The sequence below is a fragment of the Cynocephalus volans genome, chromosome 10 (genome assembly GCF_027409185.1).
Source record: "Cynocephalus volans isolate mCynVol1 chromosome 10, mCynVol1.pri, whole genome shotgun sequence".
NCBI lineage: Eukaryota > Metazoa > Chordata > Mammalia > Dermoptera > Cynocephalidae > Cynocephalus > Cynocephalus volans.
In genome coordinates, this window is record NC_084469.1 from 96,896,163 (window position 1) to 96,913,736 (window position 17,574).

General features: G+C 50.3%; 1 protein-coding gene across 1 annotated transcript in view; it reads left to right on the plus strand.

Annotated features, from left to right (window-relative positions):
• Positions 1 to 916: 916 nt before the first annotated feature.
• Positions 917 to 17,574, plus strand: part of UHRF1 (ubiquitin like with PHD and ring finger domains 1) — a 38,339-nt gene continuing 21,681 nt past the window's right edge. Inside the window, exons 1-4 of the mRNA XM_063111666.1 lie at positions 917 to 1,084; positions 11,710 to 11,961; positions 12,713 to 12,873; positions 15,057 to 15,272. Coding sequence (XP_062967736.1) covers positions 932 to 1,084; positions 11,710 to 11,961; positions 12,713 to 12,873; positions 15,057 to 15,272 — 782 coding nt within the window. The 5' untranslated portion in view covers positions 917 to 931. The remainder of the gene's footprint in view (positions 1,085 to 11,709; positions 11,962 to 12,712; positions 12,874 to 15,056; positions 15,273 to 17,574) is intronic.

A 17,574-nucleotide genomic window follows, 5' to 3' on the forward strand; every position in this document is an offset into this window, starting at 1 on the left:
CCCGCGATTCAATTGTCGCGCCGGAGCCTGATTTCGCGCGCCCTGAGTTCCCCGGGCGCGTCTGGACCAATGGGGAGCGAGCGGGGCGGGGCGGCCGGGCGCGGCGGAGCCAATAAAAGAGGCGACTCAAGTGAAGGGGGCGGGACTTGGCGAGCGGGGCCCCTCGGTCGGTCCCGGCGGTGGGGGTGGGCGTGGGCTCGCAGGCGCGACCCTTGTAAGCCGGTGGGACTGCGGGCGGGACGCCGGGGCTGAGGGTCGGAGGTCCGGGGAGCGCCAGCCGCCGGGGGTCCGAGGTGAGGCGTGCTGGGGCGGCCGGGACGGGACGGCCGGTTGCCATGGCTACCGTGGGGCGGACCGTGTCGCGCACGCGCGCGGGGGGCGACAGGGTCTGCAGGCACGAGGGGGTCCCGGGACCCGCGGGTCTGGGGTGGGGTTCTGCCCCACTCAGTCGCACTTGGTTGACTTCCCTCGGGACTTGTGAAGTTCCGGCCCGCACCGGACTTTTAGGATCCCCTCTTCCGTATATATTAACCCGAAGAGTGAATGAATGAACCGGCTCGGCCACTCCCCGTGTGGTGCGCGCCCTTGGCCGCGGCCTCCTTCCTCGTCTGGACGTTAGTGTTTTTCTCTGTGAAAGTGGGGGGTGGGTTGGGCTGCGTGGTCCGAGGTCCCTTTTGCCCTTCCTTCGTTCCCCCTTCCTGCTCAATTTTCAGCACTTGCAGATCATTAATGCATTCAGTCATTTACTCTGCCTGGCCCTGCGCCAGGTGTGGCAGAGTATGGGGATTAGGAGGCTGGTAGGGCGTTCTGGTGTCCACCGACTGGACAAAGGCAACCGTGACCCCACTCTGGCGTGGCACGGTCTGGTGGCGGCAGCAGAATTGACCTCCGGGTCCTGTCCTCTCCCCCCCCCCCTCGCAGCACCGACACCATGTGGATCCAGGTGCGCACCATGGACGGGAAGGAGACCCACACCGTGGATTCACTGTCCAGGTTGACCAAGGTAGAACAGCTGAGGCGGAAGATCCAGGAGCTGTTCCACGTGGACCCAGGCCTGCAGAGGCTGTTCTACAGAGGCAAGCAGGTAAACCCGCCCGGCCAGCTGCCTGTCTACCCACCACCTTTGTTCTTGCCTGGGCCAGGCACCGAGCATCGGCCGCCACCAGCACATCCATTCTCCCCGCCTCGTCCGGTCCCGCTTCACATCTCCCGGAAGAAGTCCACAGAAAACCTCAAATGCCTACGAGAGGAAAGAACAAAGGCCCGACTCGCAGATCGACCCTGGGCAGGCAGCTGGCACTCGAATCAGTAGCGTCTGGGCTTATAAAGAGTTTTTTTTTTTTAAAGTTCCCTTCAAAATAATTTCTAGAGAAAGAAGTTGGAGGTGGCCACCAGCAGGCTGAGGAATTTCGAGGAAGGATCTGGAATTGTCACGGAGATAAGACAGAAAGGACGGGGTGTTTCTTTAAAATGCACACTGGTAGCGAACAGCTTGCACCCATTAAGCGTCAGACCTTATAGAGTCTGTTTTCTAGAAATTTGGATTGGTTTATTCAAAGTCGGGAGATGGTGCTTGCAAATCAGGAATTTCCGCCACTTTGGGCCTGCTCTCCAGCGGGCTGCCTGTGAAAGGGGGCGTGTGGTCTCTGCAGGGTCCGCTGGCCCTTATCTTCTGTCTACACTCTCTCCCTAGCCAGTTGTAGCATTTAAAGTGGCCATCTTTGCTTTAACAGGTGCCCACCTTTGGGATGTTTTCGCCATTGGTGCCTGGGGGTTGTTTCTACTTTCACTGGTGTCTTTGGGGGACTGTGGTGGGTACTGTGAGTAGGATTTCCCAGCTGGGATGAGATAGTACCATAAAAGGTATGGAGTCTGCTGGGGCCAGCCTGGAGTTGGGTGGAGTGTAGGTAGGGACAGGGCTGTAGAGACTATTGGAACTGGATGAAAAGTCGGCAGTTGGGCCGCACATGCCGGACTTTGTTGTTGTCGAAATTGGAACTGGGTACTGCTGCCATCTGGTGTCTAGATTGCAAAATAAGCGCTCTGCGCTTGGCCAGGTTTTTTGGAGGCTGGGAGGATCCTGCAGTGCTGACTTAGAATGAGACCCAGTGATTAATTTCTTGGGCTTGCGGTGCCCTTGGAGACCTTCCTTAACCTCCTTCCCGTAAGAGGCCGTGATGACTTGAGTCTTAGGAATCCGAGTTAACCCTCTCTGCCTGGGGAGAAACCAGAGAAGCCGATCTCCAGAACTTGGGGATTTGTGCCGCCACGTGCACGTGGTGAAGGGGCAGGGCTGTCTGTGATCACCATGGAGCTCTGCTGGGCATTCTGTTCCTCTGTCCTTTTCCCATGGTGGCTCCTTTTTGTGGCCTCCAAACTGATTTTGATTTGCCACTCAGTATATTCGTTCAGGACAGGATCCTTTATTTCACGAAGAGTTTCTGAAAACCTGCATATACCTGCTAAGTTCATGGCATAATTCAAAGGTGGGTTGGATTCTCATCCTTTCAGGATCAAGGGAGTGGGTATTACTGGGTGCTGCTCTGTGCCAGGCTCTGAGCTTTAGCATTTTAATTTTTACGTTTCAAACTGCAGAAAAGTTGAAATAGCTATGAACGCCTAAACACACGTTGACGATACCACTGATATTTTGCTGTATTCAGTTTATCAAGCAGCTCTCTGTCTTTCTCTCTGTCCACCAATCCATTTTAGTTTTGGGGACGCATTTCAGAGTGAGTTGTAGACATCGATCACATCACCCCTAAACACTTAAGCATGCCTGTGATTAACTAGAGTTCAGTATGTGTGGTTCTGTTCTCATTGACTTTTTTTTTATAGTTAAAATTTGTATTTAATGAAGTACACAGGTTAAACGAATCACTTGGAGAATTTTGGGTCTATATCATGTAACCCAAACCCCATCTCCCTTCATTGTAACATCTATTTGATCCATATGGAAGTAATTGTCACATGTGTGTAAGTTTAAAGCATGATAATAACAGGAACACTTACATCCATTGGACACATTTGTTGTGCCTTTGATCTTGGGGATGTCAGTGATGAGGAAGCCTGGCCAAAGTCCTGTGGAGGGCCTACCCTGACCCAGGAGGGACTCTAGTTTCTAAACTCTCGACCCTGCTTTGGCTCTCACAGTGCAGCTTTTATAGTTATGAAAAGATCCCATATTCCTGTGCAAACTCTATAGCCACCTCGTACTTCCTTCGCCAGCAGTGGTTCCCTGTGTGGCAGCTTTGTAAGGGAATGCGTGGTCGCTTCTGTTTTTTTGGGCCTCAGAGCTGTGATGCAACTTCCCCAGGTTGCCTGGTTAGGAAGCGGCCTGGCCACGGGGAGTTGTGGACAGTGACAGGCGGGTGGAGAACAAAGGCACACAGCCTGTAGAGTCTGCATATGCACCGGGCAAATAGCGACAAGAAAGCCACCCGATGTCCAGTGGATGCAAGGGGGCTGCTGTTTCTATAGAATGTTCTAGGGAGTGTTCACAGTCTGTTTTTTCTTTTTTAAAGAAATACGGCAGGGCAGCCCGAGGTCTGCAGGGACTTTGATTGAGACTGAAGCAGAGGAGAGTGGAGTCTTTCTTCAGGATATGGGAGGTTTTGTGACGATCTCCTTTGGGCTGAATAGGATGGCGGTTATGTCACTTGATTGGCGGAAATGCGGGGAGCTGAATGGGGGAGGGGACTTTGGGCGGCAGGCCCGGCCCGGGCAAAGGCGAGGCAGCTGGCAGCCTTTTTTTTGGCTGCTCATAAAAATAACGATAGCTGTCATTGGTGGTGCCTTTAACACGCTCAGGTACAATGTTCCACACTTTACGTAATCTTCCCAACTCCCCTCTGCCTGGGAGAGTGTCTGGCCACTCACTGGCCTCTGTGCCCTCATTTCTCACGTGGGGCTAATTGTGCACTCGCCACATTGCAGCATGGTGAGAAATCAATGAGGTCACGGACATGAAGGGCTGAGCCCCATGCCTGGTTCACGATAAAGGTGCAATAAATCACCTAGCTCAGGGTGTCCCTCTCGGCACTGTGGAGATTGGGGCTGGGTCACTCTCTGTGGTGGGGCCGTCCTGGGCACTGCAGGTGCTGAGCAGTGTCCCTGGTCTCCACCCACTCTACGCCAGGAGTGCCCCAGTCATGACAACTGCCAGTGTCCCCAGACATTGCCTAGTGTCCTCTGGGGGCAGACCCTCACCCCCACCCCTGGGGTTGAGAACTACTAATTTAGATAATTTATTTCAGGGGAGTAGTTAAATTGGCCAGGCGTGCCTCAGAGACTGTGTTAAGGTCAGTCTGATAGATCAGTCAAAATGGTGGCCTGGGAATGGTCTTACGAGGGTCATTTGTCACAGTGCTGTCCCAGATGGCCCCGCCAGATTGGCCTCTGTTTTCCTGGAGGGAAGGGTCAGGCAGTAGTACGATGGTCACTCTGCAGAGACCAGAAACTTGTCCTTCAGGCTGCACAGGGAGGGTCCCTGCCAGCAGCACCCCATCACTGTGGCCTTCTGTCCCCCAGAAGAGCTCCTTGGTGGAGGGCACGTCCTTGAAGCCAGTGGTGAGCAAGCCCTTTCTGTAAAGGGCCCAATAGTAAATATTTGTGGCTTCGTGGGCCAGTCTCTATTGAGACTACTAATCTCTGTCCTGTAGCACAAAGGCAACCCTAGACCGTCCATAAATGAATAGGCACGGCTACATGCCAATAAAACTTTATCTACAAAACAGGTGCAGGTCAGAACTGTCACCTTGGCTGTAATTTGCCAATTATTTATACCCTGTGCTTCAGTCCAGCCTCGGTTGGTGTATCCAGGTCTGTTAGGAACAGTGCTGCTGAGGAATGTGCTAGAACAGGTCCCCAAAGGCTCTGTATTGGGAGAGTCTTTCCAAGTCAGGGATTCTTAAACTCTTTGGTCTCGGGCCCTCTTTACACCCTCCAAACTGATTGAGGATCCCCAAGAGCTTTTGTTTATGTAGATTCTATCAGTTGTTATCTTGCTAGGAATTGAAAGCTGAGAAAAATTCAAAGCATAAGAAAATACGCATGCATGTTCCTGAAGGGGCCAGCCTTCCCTTGTCCTGCAGTCTCCACAGTTCTCTGTACCATAGTGAGATGGCAGTCTAGTACCCTTACCTGTGCTGGCAGAGGAAAATGCCCATCGACAGGCATCTTGGGATCATTGTGACAATTGCGACCTCGCCGACCCCTGAAATGCTGCTCTGGGGCATATCCTCAGCTGTGGCCTGGCCAAGTTGAAGGGCAGAGTTCAGCTGTCACTAGATTATCCTTTCTGTGTTTGTGGCGTACTGGGACTGGAAGAGAGGGGTCGTGCCAGTCCTTGAGGTGCTGTCCACCCAGCTTCCTCCTCTCTGTGTGAGTGTCATGTCCCCTCTGCCGCATCTGGGATTCCACCTCGTTAATTTCCTTCTCCCAATCTCTCCAGCTGTCTGTCCGTCTTGCCTGCACTGCAGGTTGCTGCCCAGGCCTAGAGCTCCTCCTGGCCACGCTGAGATGGTGGCGGGGTGTCGGGCTGCCCCCCTAGGAAGAGGCGGAGCAGATCTCACTTCCTTTCTCTCCTCCTGGGCTGACCCATTGGGCCTTCTCCCCTGTAGGTGCCTCCTTCCTGCCACGGGGCTTGTGCCTTGTGGAGCCCCTAAAGGCTAGTTTCTGTCCTTTCTGCTTCTCCCCAACTGTGTGCCCCTGGGCAGCACTCGGCACCTTGAAAAATAACCCCTGAAAACGGGGGATAGAAAGTGGGCAGGAACGGTGAGCTTTTAGGCGTGGTGAGCTTTTAATCTAAGTTTTCAAAAGGAACCAGCATACTTACATGTCAAATCGTATATATTGAATTTTTGCACGATGCACATAGTACAAAATCTCAAATGTCTGAAAAGCGAGGAACAAATCTGCTTCCCACCCTGACCCTTGACATCCCTCCAGTGGTCTCTTTCCAGAGGTGTTCGAACGTGTTTGTGCCCATTCAGTACTTTTTTATTAACATGGAGATGAACATACCGTGCGTACACGCTTCTTTGCCATGAGTTTTCCTTTAATAGCTCTGTGATTGTTCCATATCAATGCTATAGCTTCTTTGTTGCTGTGATGACTTCATAGAAGACCTTTTGTTTGGATGTACCCTGATTTACTGATTTACTTAATATTACTAAACATTTTGGTGGTTCCTTTTTTTTTCTTGCCATAAAATTCAAGGTTGCAGTGAACATTTTTGTACATACGTCTTTGTGCATGTGATCACACAGAGTGGTAGGCTAAATTTTTCGGAGTGGAGTTGTTGAGTTAGGGGGTAGGTGCATTTTAATTTAAATCATTAAGGGGTACTGGACATTAGTGCGATTTAGATCAAATCGCTCCTTTTACCAGATACAATAGTAGAACTTAAGTTAGGGTTACAGTGATGTATGTATGTATGTATGTATGTATGTATTTGTCAGCTGGCAGGTAGAGGGATAGAAACCCTTGACGTTGGTGTTATAACGTGGCAGTCTAACCAACTGGCTCACCAGCCAGCCTGTAGTGATATGTTTTAATAGGAACGTTTAACTTCACTAGGTTCCATGATAGGAGATTGGAAAACTTGACCATTGTGGAAATTTGTAATTTTAATCATTAACCAGCAATAAAGAGAACGGTGTAACGGACTCCATGTACTCATCACCCAGCGTAGTCGTCAGCTGCGGCTGATCTAGTACCTGTCTACCCCATTCACTTGCCTCCACCTCACCGGGGTCATTCTGAGGCTAATTACAGGCAGCGCCATCACAGATATTAAATTAAAAATTCTTGGCAAAGAAGGGTGTGCCTATGTCATGTTCATATGCATGTAATAAAAAAGCAACCTGAAACTATTGCTCCCTCACCGACATCGTTCTCTAACTACAATCTGTAGAGTCAGAACTTAATAACTGGAAGATAACTAAAGTCCCCCATATATCTGGAAATAACAAGAGAATTCTAAATGGCATATGGGTTGGAGGAAAAAAAAAATGATGGCATTAACTGAATGATAATGAAACTATGGATCTCCTCTTTTTGGGGGGGCAGCTGGCCGGTAAGGGGATCTGAACCCTTGACCTTGGTGTTACAAGGCTGCGCACTAACCAAGTGAGCCAACCAGGTGGCTGAAAATAGAGATCTTACAGGTGCAGCTAAGGATATACTCTGAGGGGAATTTTCAACCTCAAATGCCTGCGTCTGAGAAGAAGATAGAGTTGATGAACTAAGCATCTAACCTAAGAAGTTAGAAAAAGAAAAACTAATTGGACAGGACTAAAGAGAAGGAAATAAAGATTAGAACAGAAATGAATGAAACAGAAGCAGCGGTGAGGCGCAGCAAAGGTGGAAATCGATCCTTTGGAAAGCTTAAAATAAGATTCCTGGGAGGACTGAACGAGGCGAAGAGGGGAGACACATGGTAGATGGTAAAAAGAATCGTATTGTGTCTGACTCTGTGCTAATAACTATGGGCACAGATGAAAGGGAACATTTCTATGACAATGTGTAGTTTACTCAAACTGACGTTAGATGCAATAGAAAAAGAGAGAGAACCTCGACCATTGAAAAATTGTAATATTAGTTAAAAATCTACTTGTAAAATCAATTATATACCCTTGGATTAAAGAGATCGTTTAAATACCCCAGGCAATTTTGCCTTTAGACCTGAATGTGCCATGTGGGGATTATCTGCCCCAAACTACGTGTATATTGTATTATAGGAAACTTCAGGGATTTAAATGGAAATTTTTACTGTGCATGATTTTTCACTTTAGGTTTAATGTTTAGCATTTAGAAACTCTAACATAAGGTGCGACTCTCTGTGCTTTGGTCTTTACAGCTTTTGTTAATGGCATTGGCCTCGGGTTGGAATTTTCGGGTTCCCATAGTGAGCCCAGACTTCAGCTGTTCCATCAGGCCCTGATGGAAATGCAGCCTTTGGAAGAATCAGCCTGGCCTCTTGCTCCCCCGGCTCCTGAACGTTAGTGCGGATTCTGGGCAAGCGGGATGGAGCAGAGCGAACAATTGTGCAAACTTCTTCCTGCCTACTTTGGGGCCCTTCTGGAAAGATCCAGAAGTGGCATCAGGAAGCACCCAACCAGCTCGTGAGTCACATTGTGCTGTCAGAGCTTTGTGTCAGCCTGGCCTGAGCCGTGTCCCCTCTCCCTGCCCACGTCCTGCCCTGCTTGTGCCCAGTCTGTTCCTTTTCCAGGTGACCTGTGACCGAGCAAGTTGGGTGGCTTCTCTCTGCCTCATTCTCCTGGTGTGTGAGGGGCCTGGACAGGCCCAGTGACTGGTGGTAGTAGGGGTGCTGTCCCTGCAGCATATAGCAGGAGTGGTGGGGACTGCCCTTTCTGATTGGCCCTGCCTTCTCGCTCAGCTCTGTCCCCCAGGACTCCCCACCTCCATCTCTTCCTGCCTGCCTGGTCTCTGTCCCCGTGGAGCTGGGACTCTCTCCTTCCCCTCCTCTGAAGTCAGCCTCGCGTCCCTTGACATTGTTGGGGGGAGCCTCTGCTACTTGGCTGCATTAGCTGTCACATGCAGCTGTGTGATGTTCCTTTGTATGAGTGAGCCACACGGCTTCTGTGCACGTTTTCCCTCTGGCCACTGGTCAGATTGTTCACGGTGTTTTGCTTGCAAATAATGCTGCTGTGACCATACCGTGAACATCCATGTGTGTCCCTCAGACTTACACGTGAGGGCTTCTCTAGCTGAGGGGTCTCGCTCAGGGCGATTTTGTCCCCAGGGGACATTGGACAATGTCTGGGGCCATTTGTGGTTGTCACAACTTGGGGGGTTGCCCCTGGCATGAAGTGGGTGGAGGCCAGGGACGCTGCTCAGCACCTGCAGTGCCCAGGATGGCCCCTCCACAGAGAATGACCTGGCTCCAAATGTCAGCTTTGGCAAGAGGGTCTGTGCCTTACCGTGGACGTGCTGGGCCCAGGATGCTGGGGTCCTGCTCCTCCTTTCCTAGTGCCACTTGGCTGCCCCCTGCTGCTTTCCCTGTCAAGTTACACCGGCGACAGTTGACTTCTTTCTCTTCCCCGCCACTTTTATTTTATTTTAATAAACTTTCTTTTTTAGAGCAGTTCTAGATTCACAGCAAAACTGAACAGAATGTACAGGGAGTTTCCATATATGCCCCGTCCTACCTCCCCCATGTGCACCCAGAGCCTCCCCTACAGAGTGGCACATTTGTTACAACCATTGACACCCCTCTCCCCCCAGGAAACATCATTACCACCTAGAGTCCCCCGTCTGCACTGGGGTTCACTGCTGGTGCTGTGCATCCTGTGGGCTTAGACAGATGTACGATGACACTGATCCACCGTCACAGGGTGGTGCAGGTGCTACACGTTGCTGCCCTGAAAAATCCCCTGTTCCTCCCTCCTGCCCCCAGCTCCTGGCCACCACTGGTCTTTTTATTCTCTCCAGAATTCTGCCTTTTCCAGAATGTCATGTAATTGGTATCCTACAGGTGTAGCCTTTTCAGATTGGCTTCTTTCCTCTTTTTCTTTTTTTTTTTTTTTAATGTACCAGCTTTGTTGAGATATAGGTCATATACCATACAGTACACCCATTTAAAGTGTTCACAGAGTTGTGTAACTATCACATCAAAACTGACTGCAGATCAATTTCAGAACATTTTCATCACCTCAGAAGGAAACCCTGCACCCTCCACTATCACCCCCTTATCCCCCCTCCCCAGCCCGCAGCACCCACGAGTCCACTTTCTGTCTCTGTGGATTGGTCTGTTCTGGACATTTCATGTAAATGGAGTCACACACCGTGTGGCCTTTTGTGTCTGGCGTCTGTCACTGAGCGTGATGTGTTCAAGGTCCATCCACGTGGTAGCACGTGTCAGAGCCTCGTTCCTTTTCATGGCTGAGTGATGTTCTCGTGTGTGGATGGACCACGTTGTGTTTATCCATTCACCAGCTGGGCTGTTTCTGTCCTCTGGCTGTTGTGAACAATGCCCTGTGAACATGCGTGTTCTTATCTGTGTCACTTCTATCTGCTGTTGAAGCTGTTCCCACATTAGAGGGTTGGCGCCCTGCCTCCCTGTGGCTCCTGGGCAGTGCTGGGCACGTGGGAGGTGCTCTTGACTGCTAGGTGAACACCGGGCCCTCCACGCCCAGGGTGGGTTTCAGAGAGACCCACAGTTGTAAATAAATGTGGATGTGCTGAAATGCAGTTTTGTGCAGAAGAGGGGTCACCCTTCATCATGTTCAGTTTTGTGATGAACAGAGTAAAAGCCCTGCTTTTACTTGGACCCTGGGACTTGGCCTCCAACGTGACCCCAGGTGCCTTGGCCTCCACCGTGACCTCAGGTGCCGTTTGCATGTTAATAGAGATGTGGCTTTTGAATCACCAGTATGAGGGGAGAGTTGGGAAAGGGAAAGCTGCTGTCGTGCGTATCTGTTTCCTACTGTCTTCTCCCTTTTCCTTAGGGCACTGGTTCTAAACCAGGGCAATTCTGCTCCCAGGGGACACTGGGCGATGTCTAGGGACATCTATGGTTGTCACAACTGGGGGGGGGGTGCTCCTGGCATGGAGTGGGTGGAGGCCATGGATATTGCTCAGCACCTTCAGTGCCCAGGACGGTCCCACCAGTGATCCAGCCCCAGTATCCACAGTGTCAAGGGAGAGGAACTTGCCTTAGGGGCATCTGGTAAACCGTGAAGGAAAGGGGACCGTGTTGGGTGTTGGACTGCTGTGGGGCAGTTTCTAATAAAAGAAAACTCCTTGGCCTCTTGTGCCATCAGGAGGCAGCTCAGATGACAAATTCCCTGGGGCATATTTGCTGAGTCAGACATCCAGAGTGCATAGTGTTGAATGGTGCTAGCTGACAGGCTCCAGTGGACGAGTGATTGGTTAGGGGGGAATTAGGATGAAGAAATTAGCAGAGGGGGTGGAGTTAATGGGCCAGCAAGTGACCCTGGGTGGATAAGGTTTTTTTTTTTTTTTTTTTTTTTGGGCCTTGGTATTATCAGCACATGCTCTAACCAACTGAGCTAACTGGCTGGCCCTTATGGGTAGATAATATTGGAGCTGAAGCTTTAGAAAGGAGGCTGATGAATGTTGGGGGGGGTGTCTGCCTCTGTCCACATCCAGACAGGGGCTCTCCACCTCGGCACTGTGGACGTTTGGGCCACATCATTCATTCTCTGTGGTGAGCTGTCCTGGGCACTGCAGGTGCTGGCTGAGCAGCGTCCCTAGCCTCCACCCACTCCCTCCCTAGTTGTGACACCCACAAATGTCCCCGGACATTGCCAGTGTCCTCTGGGGGCAGAACCACCTTTGATTGAGAAGCAGTGATGGAAGGAATGTGTGTTTACTGTAAAACAAGTTGCTATAAACATCAAGTATTAGGAAAAGCTCCTGGAGCCCCACGCCTGTCCACAGAACATGGGAATCACGCTGCGTGTCCGTGTGTGTGCTTCCTCTAACAGTCCGTGTTAGAGAGGGATGGCGGACCCAAAGGAAGGGCTGGCGCTGCTGCTGGTGGGCAGGACACACCCCAGGAGCAGCCGGGTTTTATGGTCCCGGAGTCTGATCTAGATGGTGCCTTCCATGAGGTCGAGACACGAGTGTTTTGGTCACGGCCGTGTTTCCCCCCGGCTTTGCCGGGGCCAGCTTGTCACCCAGCAGATGGATGACTGAGCTTTGTCTCGGGTGTCCCCGCAGATGGAGGATGGCCACACGCTCTTTGATTATGATGTCCGCCTGAATGACACCATTCAGCTCCTGGTCCGCCAGAGCCTCGCGCTCCCCGCCAGCCTCAAGGAGAGGGACTCGGAGCTTTCAGACACAGATTCCGGCTGTTGCTTGGGCCAGAGTGAGTCGGACAAGTCTTCCACCCACGGTGAGGCAGCTGCTGAGACAGACAGCAAGGCGGGCGAGGATACGTGGGATGCGACGGAGCTGGGCCTGTACAAGGTGAGGCTTCTGCAGCCACGGGGGGTGCTCCACGTCCCCTCACCAATGCCGGCCCCCATCCACCCAGCCGGGGGCTCATGGAGGGCCACCTCTGGCTGGGCAGCCTCAGTCCTGTGGTGGAAATTGCCAGCAGCTGTTTCCTGCATGCTCCTTGCAGGGGACACATGGTCTCCACGGTTCCTTTGTGACCCTCGAAAGTGGAGTCCTGTGTTGGGGGCCTGAGGAGTCTTCCCTGTGGCCTTTGCAGTGGCTATGACATTCCTGAATTCACTGCCACCATCTAAGATCAGGAAATTTTACAGAAAGATCTGGATTCCCAGCTTCTCTGGACAAACGGGCAGTTCTGGCCTCCCCGGGCTGCCCTGGGAGCTGTGGCTGGAGCTGAGCAACAGAAGCCTTCCTAAGATGACCGGGGTCCACTCTGCTTCCCGTTGTGCTTGTCACACCTGCTTTGCTCCTTATGGTTTCTCATAGGCAGTGGGTATTATCTGGGTGATTCTGCCCCCGAGAGGACACTGAGTAGTGTCCAGGGACATTTGTAGTTGTCACAGCTAGGGAGGGGGTGCTCCTGGCATGGAGTGGGTGGAGGTCAGGGATGGCCCCAGTGTCCACAGTGCCCTGCCGAGAAGCCCTGTTCCAGGCACATGACTTTGCAGTTCAGTGCTCCTAGGACCAAAATTGGCTCTTGTGCATTTTGCTGCTGACAATCCTTGTCTGGGTTGGGACGTGAGTGTTTCCTTGTTCCTTATAGATCAACGAGTATGTGGATGCTCGGGACACGAACATGGGGGCGTGGTTCGAAGCGCAGGTGGTCAGGGTGACAAAGAAGGGACCGTCCCAGGATGAGCCCTGCAGCTCCACCGCCAGCCCAGCTCTGGAAGAAGACGTCATTTATCACGTGAAATATGACGAGTGAGTGTCACGGCGGGCGGCCTGGGCCACTGAGGCTCTTTGAAGAGGGTCTTTGGCTGCAGGTATGCAGGCTGGAACTTGGTACTGTCTTGGGGATGATCAGGATTTGGGGGGGGGCCCCACCATCTAGCTTTCAGACAACACATGAGGCCACCCATTAGGGCACCCATGCAGGAGCCCAAAGCAAAGCTGCCCCTTCCCGGGTCTCCTTGGAGAGCTCTGCCCTGCCCAGCCAGTCAGAACTGTCCTGACCCCAGTTTTCTCCTTTTATTTTATTCACATCACTTATGACTGCACAGAGCCTTCTCCTGTGTGTGTCTGTCTTTCCCCTCATCTGTGTAGTGGAAAGCTCCGTTTTCTGTACAAGTATTTATTGACCAGGTACTGTGTGCCAGGCACTGTGCTAGGCACAGGGGATACATGGGATTGAACACAGATGGTGTCTTGGTTGGCTTGGGCTGCCCTAACAAGATACTGTAGACCGCAAGGCTTAAACAACAGACATGTTTTCTTGCAGTTCTGGAGGAAGTCCAAGATCAAGGAGCCATAGGGGTTGACTCCTGGTGAGGGCTCTCTTCCTGATGTGCAGACGGTTGCCTTCTCACCAGGTCTTCATATGACCTTTTTTTGTGTGCTTGCACAGAGAAAGACAGCTCTGGTTCTCCTCCTCTTATAGGGACCACCAGTCCTATCAGATTAGGCCCCACCTGTATGACCTCGGCTAACCTTAAAAACCTCCCTACAGGCCCTGTCTCCAATACAGACATGTTGGGGGATAGGGCTTCAACACAGGAACTTTGTGGGGGTACACAATTCAGTGCATAACAAAGGGCAAACACTCCTGTCTGCACAGAGCCCACATTCTTGGGGGTAAAAGGCTTCATCTGGTTTCTTTCTGGGTCTTCCCTGCTGGGAACAGTTCTGGCACATTCTAAGCTTAGCTCTGTAAAAAAAAAAAACTACTGGAGAAATCGGATTCAGTGAGTCACAGTAGGCACAAGATTCACATCCACTTGGTTGGGGGTTGCAAACTACTGCCCTAGAGCCAAATCTGGCCCACCGCCTGTTTTTGTAAATAAAGCTTTATCAAAATGTATCGACAGCCATTGGTTTATGTACCATCTATGGCGGCTTTCTTGCTGTGGTGGCAGAGTTGAGCAGTGACAACAGAGACCTTCACATAGTGGAAAATGTTTACTATCTGGACCTTTGTAGGAAAGGTTTGCGACCCCTGTTCTTGGTGGTTTATTAGAGAAAATAATGAACCCAGGCGATACAGCTATCAGAATAGATTTGGGGTTGGTCCCCCACAGTTGAGGTTTAACTCTGCTGCTGACAGAATGTTTCTTTTAGTTCTACTATTTCGTGCTTTTTTTGTGGCTGTTGGAATATTCCTAGGAAGTTAGAATAATGATTTACTATCATGTCTAATACCCAGTATATTGTATTTATACAAACAAAATAAGGTATGTTCCTCTACAAAAATCACTTTTAATCCATGCATATTGAAAAAGTTAAATTTCTTCCCTTTCCACATTTCCTTCTGTATTAGTTTCCTAGGGCCACCATAATAAAGTATCTTAGCTAGGTGGCTCACAATAACAGAAATTTATTCTCTCACGGTTCCAGAGGCTAGAAGTACAAGATCAAGGTGTCGGCAGGGCTGACCTTGTCTGACAGGTCTAGGGAAGCATCTTTCTTGGCTTCTTCCAGCTTCCAGTGGTGACCAGCAGTCCTTGGTATTCCTGGCACTGGAGCTGTCTGTCCCTCTGATCTCTGCCTCTGCTTCGTGTGACGTTTCCTCTCCTCTGTCTGTTCTCCTCTTCTTATAAAGATACCAGTTGTATTGGATTAGGGCCCCCCTGCTCCAGTGTGACCTCATCTTAACATGATTACATCTGTAAAGACCCTATTTCCAAAAAATGTCACATTCACAGATACCAGGGATTAGGACTTAAGCATTTCTTTTTTTCAGGGGGGAGGGGACATGCTCCAACCCATAACACCTTCTGTGATTGGAATGTGTCTCACATACCTGCATATTTTCAGTGCTAGAACAGAGGATTGTCAGGGAGGGAACTGGATACTGTCATGTGTGGTCTTTTTGCTGTGGCTTCTGTTTCTGGTTGATAGAACTAGGTCTGATACTATCACGAGACCTAAGGGTGGGGCTTTCCTCCCAGCTACCCGGAGAACGGGGTGGTCCAGATGAGCTCCAGGGATGTCCGAGCTCGTGCCCGCACCATCATCAAGTGGCAGGAGCTAGAGGTGGGCCAGGTGGTCATGCTCAACTACAACCCCGACAACCCCAAGGAGCGGGGCTTCTGGTATGACGCGGAGATCTCAAGGAAGCGGGAGACCAGGACGGCGCGTGAGCTGTACGCCAACGTCATGCTTGGGTGAGTGTCGCATTGTGGGGTGGGCTGTGGGGTCCCCTCTCCTGGGGTCTCTGGACTGGCTCTGAAGCAGTCTAGCCAGGACCCTATGTGCAAGGCCCTCAGCCTCCTGCCTGGCCTCCCTGCCTCCCATCTGGGGCTCCACCACCCACCTCCTGCTCACTGCTCGTGATCTTTCTGAGGCTATTCTCTGTTCTGGGCATTCAGTTCCCTTTTCTGGAGACATCACTGTTACCAGGACTCTGCAGGAATTTTCTGTTCATCAACACACACATAAATATGAGCAAAACACACGTCCACATCCGGGTGTGTTCTACATTCAAGGTCAGCAAACTGTAGTCCACGGGCCAAATCCGGCCCTTTGCCCGTTTCCACAAAGTTTTTTGGGGGCACGGCCACGCCTGTTTGTTTACTTATTATCTGTGGCTGCTTCTGTGGTAGAAGGGCAGAGACGAGCAGTTGTGACACAGATGACGTGACCTGCAAAGCTGAAAATATTTACTATGTAGCCCTTGGCAGAAAAAGTTAACAGAGCCCTTTTCTGAGTTGCCTTTTTCTTTTCTGTGCTAAAATATGTCATTTTAAAAAATGACAAAAATGAAAATTTGCCATTTTAATCATTTTAAAGGGTAAAATTCAGTGCCATTGAATACATTCACTCAGGTACAGCAAAAGGTCAGATAGTCAATGTTTTGGCTTTGCAGGCTGATGTCCTCTGTGTTGATACTAGCCAGCTCCTCTGTTCTGGTGTAACAGTAGCTATAGAGAATGACAGGAATGAATGAGCGTGCTGCGTACCAGTAAGACTTTATTTGTAAAAACAGGCAGCTCTATTTACCCTGTTCTAAATATTCTAAAAACATCGTCAGCACCCTGATGAACTGCTTTTAGCTGCATTGTTTACCATTCAAAAAGACTTTTTGGTTTGTTTTTGTTGTTAAGTTTTTGGTTTTCTTGTGGCGGCTGGCCAGTTCAGGGATTGAACCCTGGACCTTAGTATTATCAGCACCATGCTCTAACCAGCTGAGCTAACTGGCCAGCTCCCCCAAAAGATTTATCGATATGAGAATGTGTATATTTATATAAGTGTACACACACACACAATTTAAACAGATAAAAGTCTTTTTGAACCAGGGCATGACTGTAAGAAATCCATTCCACAGAGGGCGCCACTGAGTAGGGGACCTGGAAGTGGCGTAGGGTGATTTGTGGCAACCTTGTTAACGTGCCCTTCTACATCATTGAAAATAATTTTTTCTCTATTCCCCTTTGATGCCAAGAAACAACACAAGGTTGATGAAAATATTCTGAAATTGATTGTGGTGATGGTTGCGCAATCCTGTAAATATACTGGAGACCAATGAATTATACACTTTACCTGGGTGAATTGTTTGGTGTGTAAATTGTCTCTTAATAAGCTGGATTTCTTTTTTGTTGTTGTTTGTTTGTTTGTTTTTAAACCACAAAACAAAAAAGTCCCCAAGCCTCAGTTGGGATCTTGCTTCCCATCTTTTGGCCCCAAAACTAACCCAATGCGGCTGGTCCTTTGTCCTCTTGTTTTGTTCTCTGGCGTTGCCTTCCCTGTGTAGTTAGTAACAGGATTTGAAAACAGTCTGTGCTCGGTGATCATAACAGCCCAGCGATGGCTCAGCTGCTTCCAGAAGACTGACGCTGAGTATTTCTGAATATTACTTCTCAAACCCACTTGCTTTTTTCAGCCTCGTTCATGGCAGGGGCAAAACAGCCTGCTCTGCTGAGACCCAGACCTCTGAAGGGATAGCCATTGATATTCTTAAGGCTGAGGTGCAAGTCAGAAGGCAAAGGTTCCTTTTGCACTCGGGCCACTTGCTCCATGGCTTTGGGGAAATCACTGTCCTTCTTTGGGCCTCAGATTCCCCAATTGTACAATCAGAGGCTGGCTAGGATCCAGGACCCTAAATGCAGATGCTCCCTGGGGTTGGGTGGGGACAGGTGATGGCAAGTGTGCCCCATTCAGAGGGTCACCTGCCTCTGGTTCTGGCTTATTGGTGTCAGAGGGGCAGCTGCCTCTGGTTCTGGCTTATTGGTGCCAGAGGAGTCTCGGCTTGGAGTTACTGAGCCTTTGATTTTCTGAGAAACAAACTATTTGGATTGTTGTATGAAATCTGATTTCTTTGTTTTTTTGGACGGCTGGCAGGTATGGGAATCCGAACCCTTGACCTTGGTGTTAACCAGCACCATGCTCTCCCAAGTAAGCTAACCGGCCGGCCCTGAGATCTGACTTTTAAATGTCGGCAACTAATTAAAAAAGAAAACACAGGGAGCC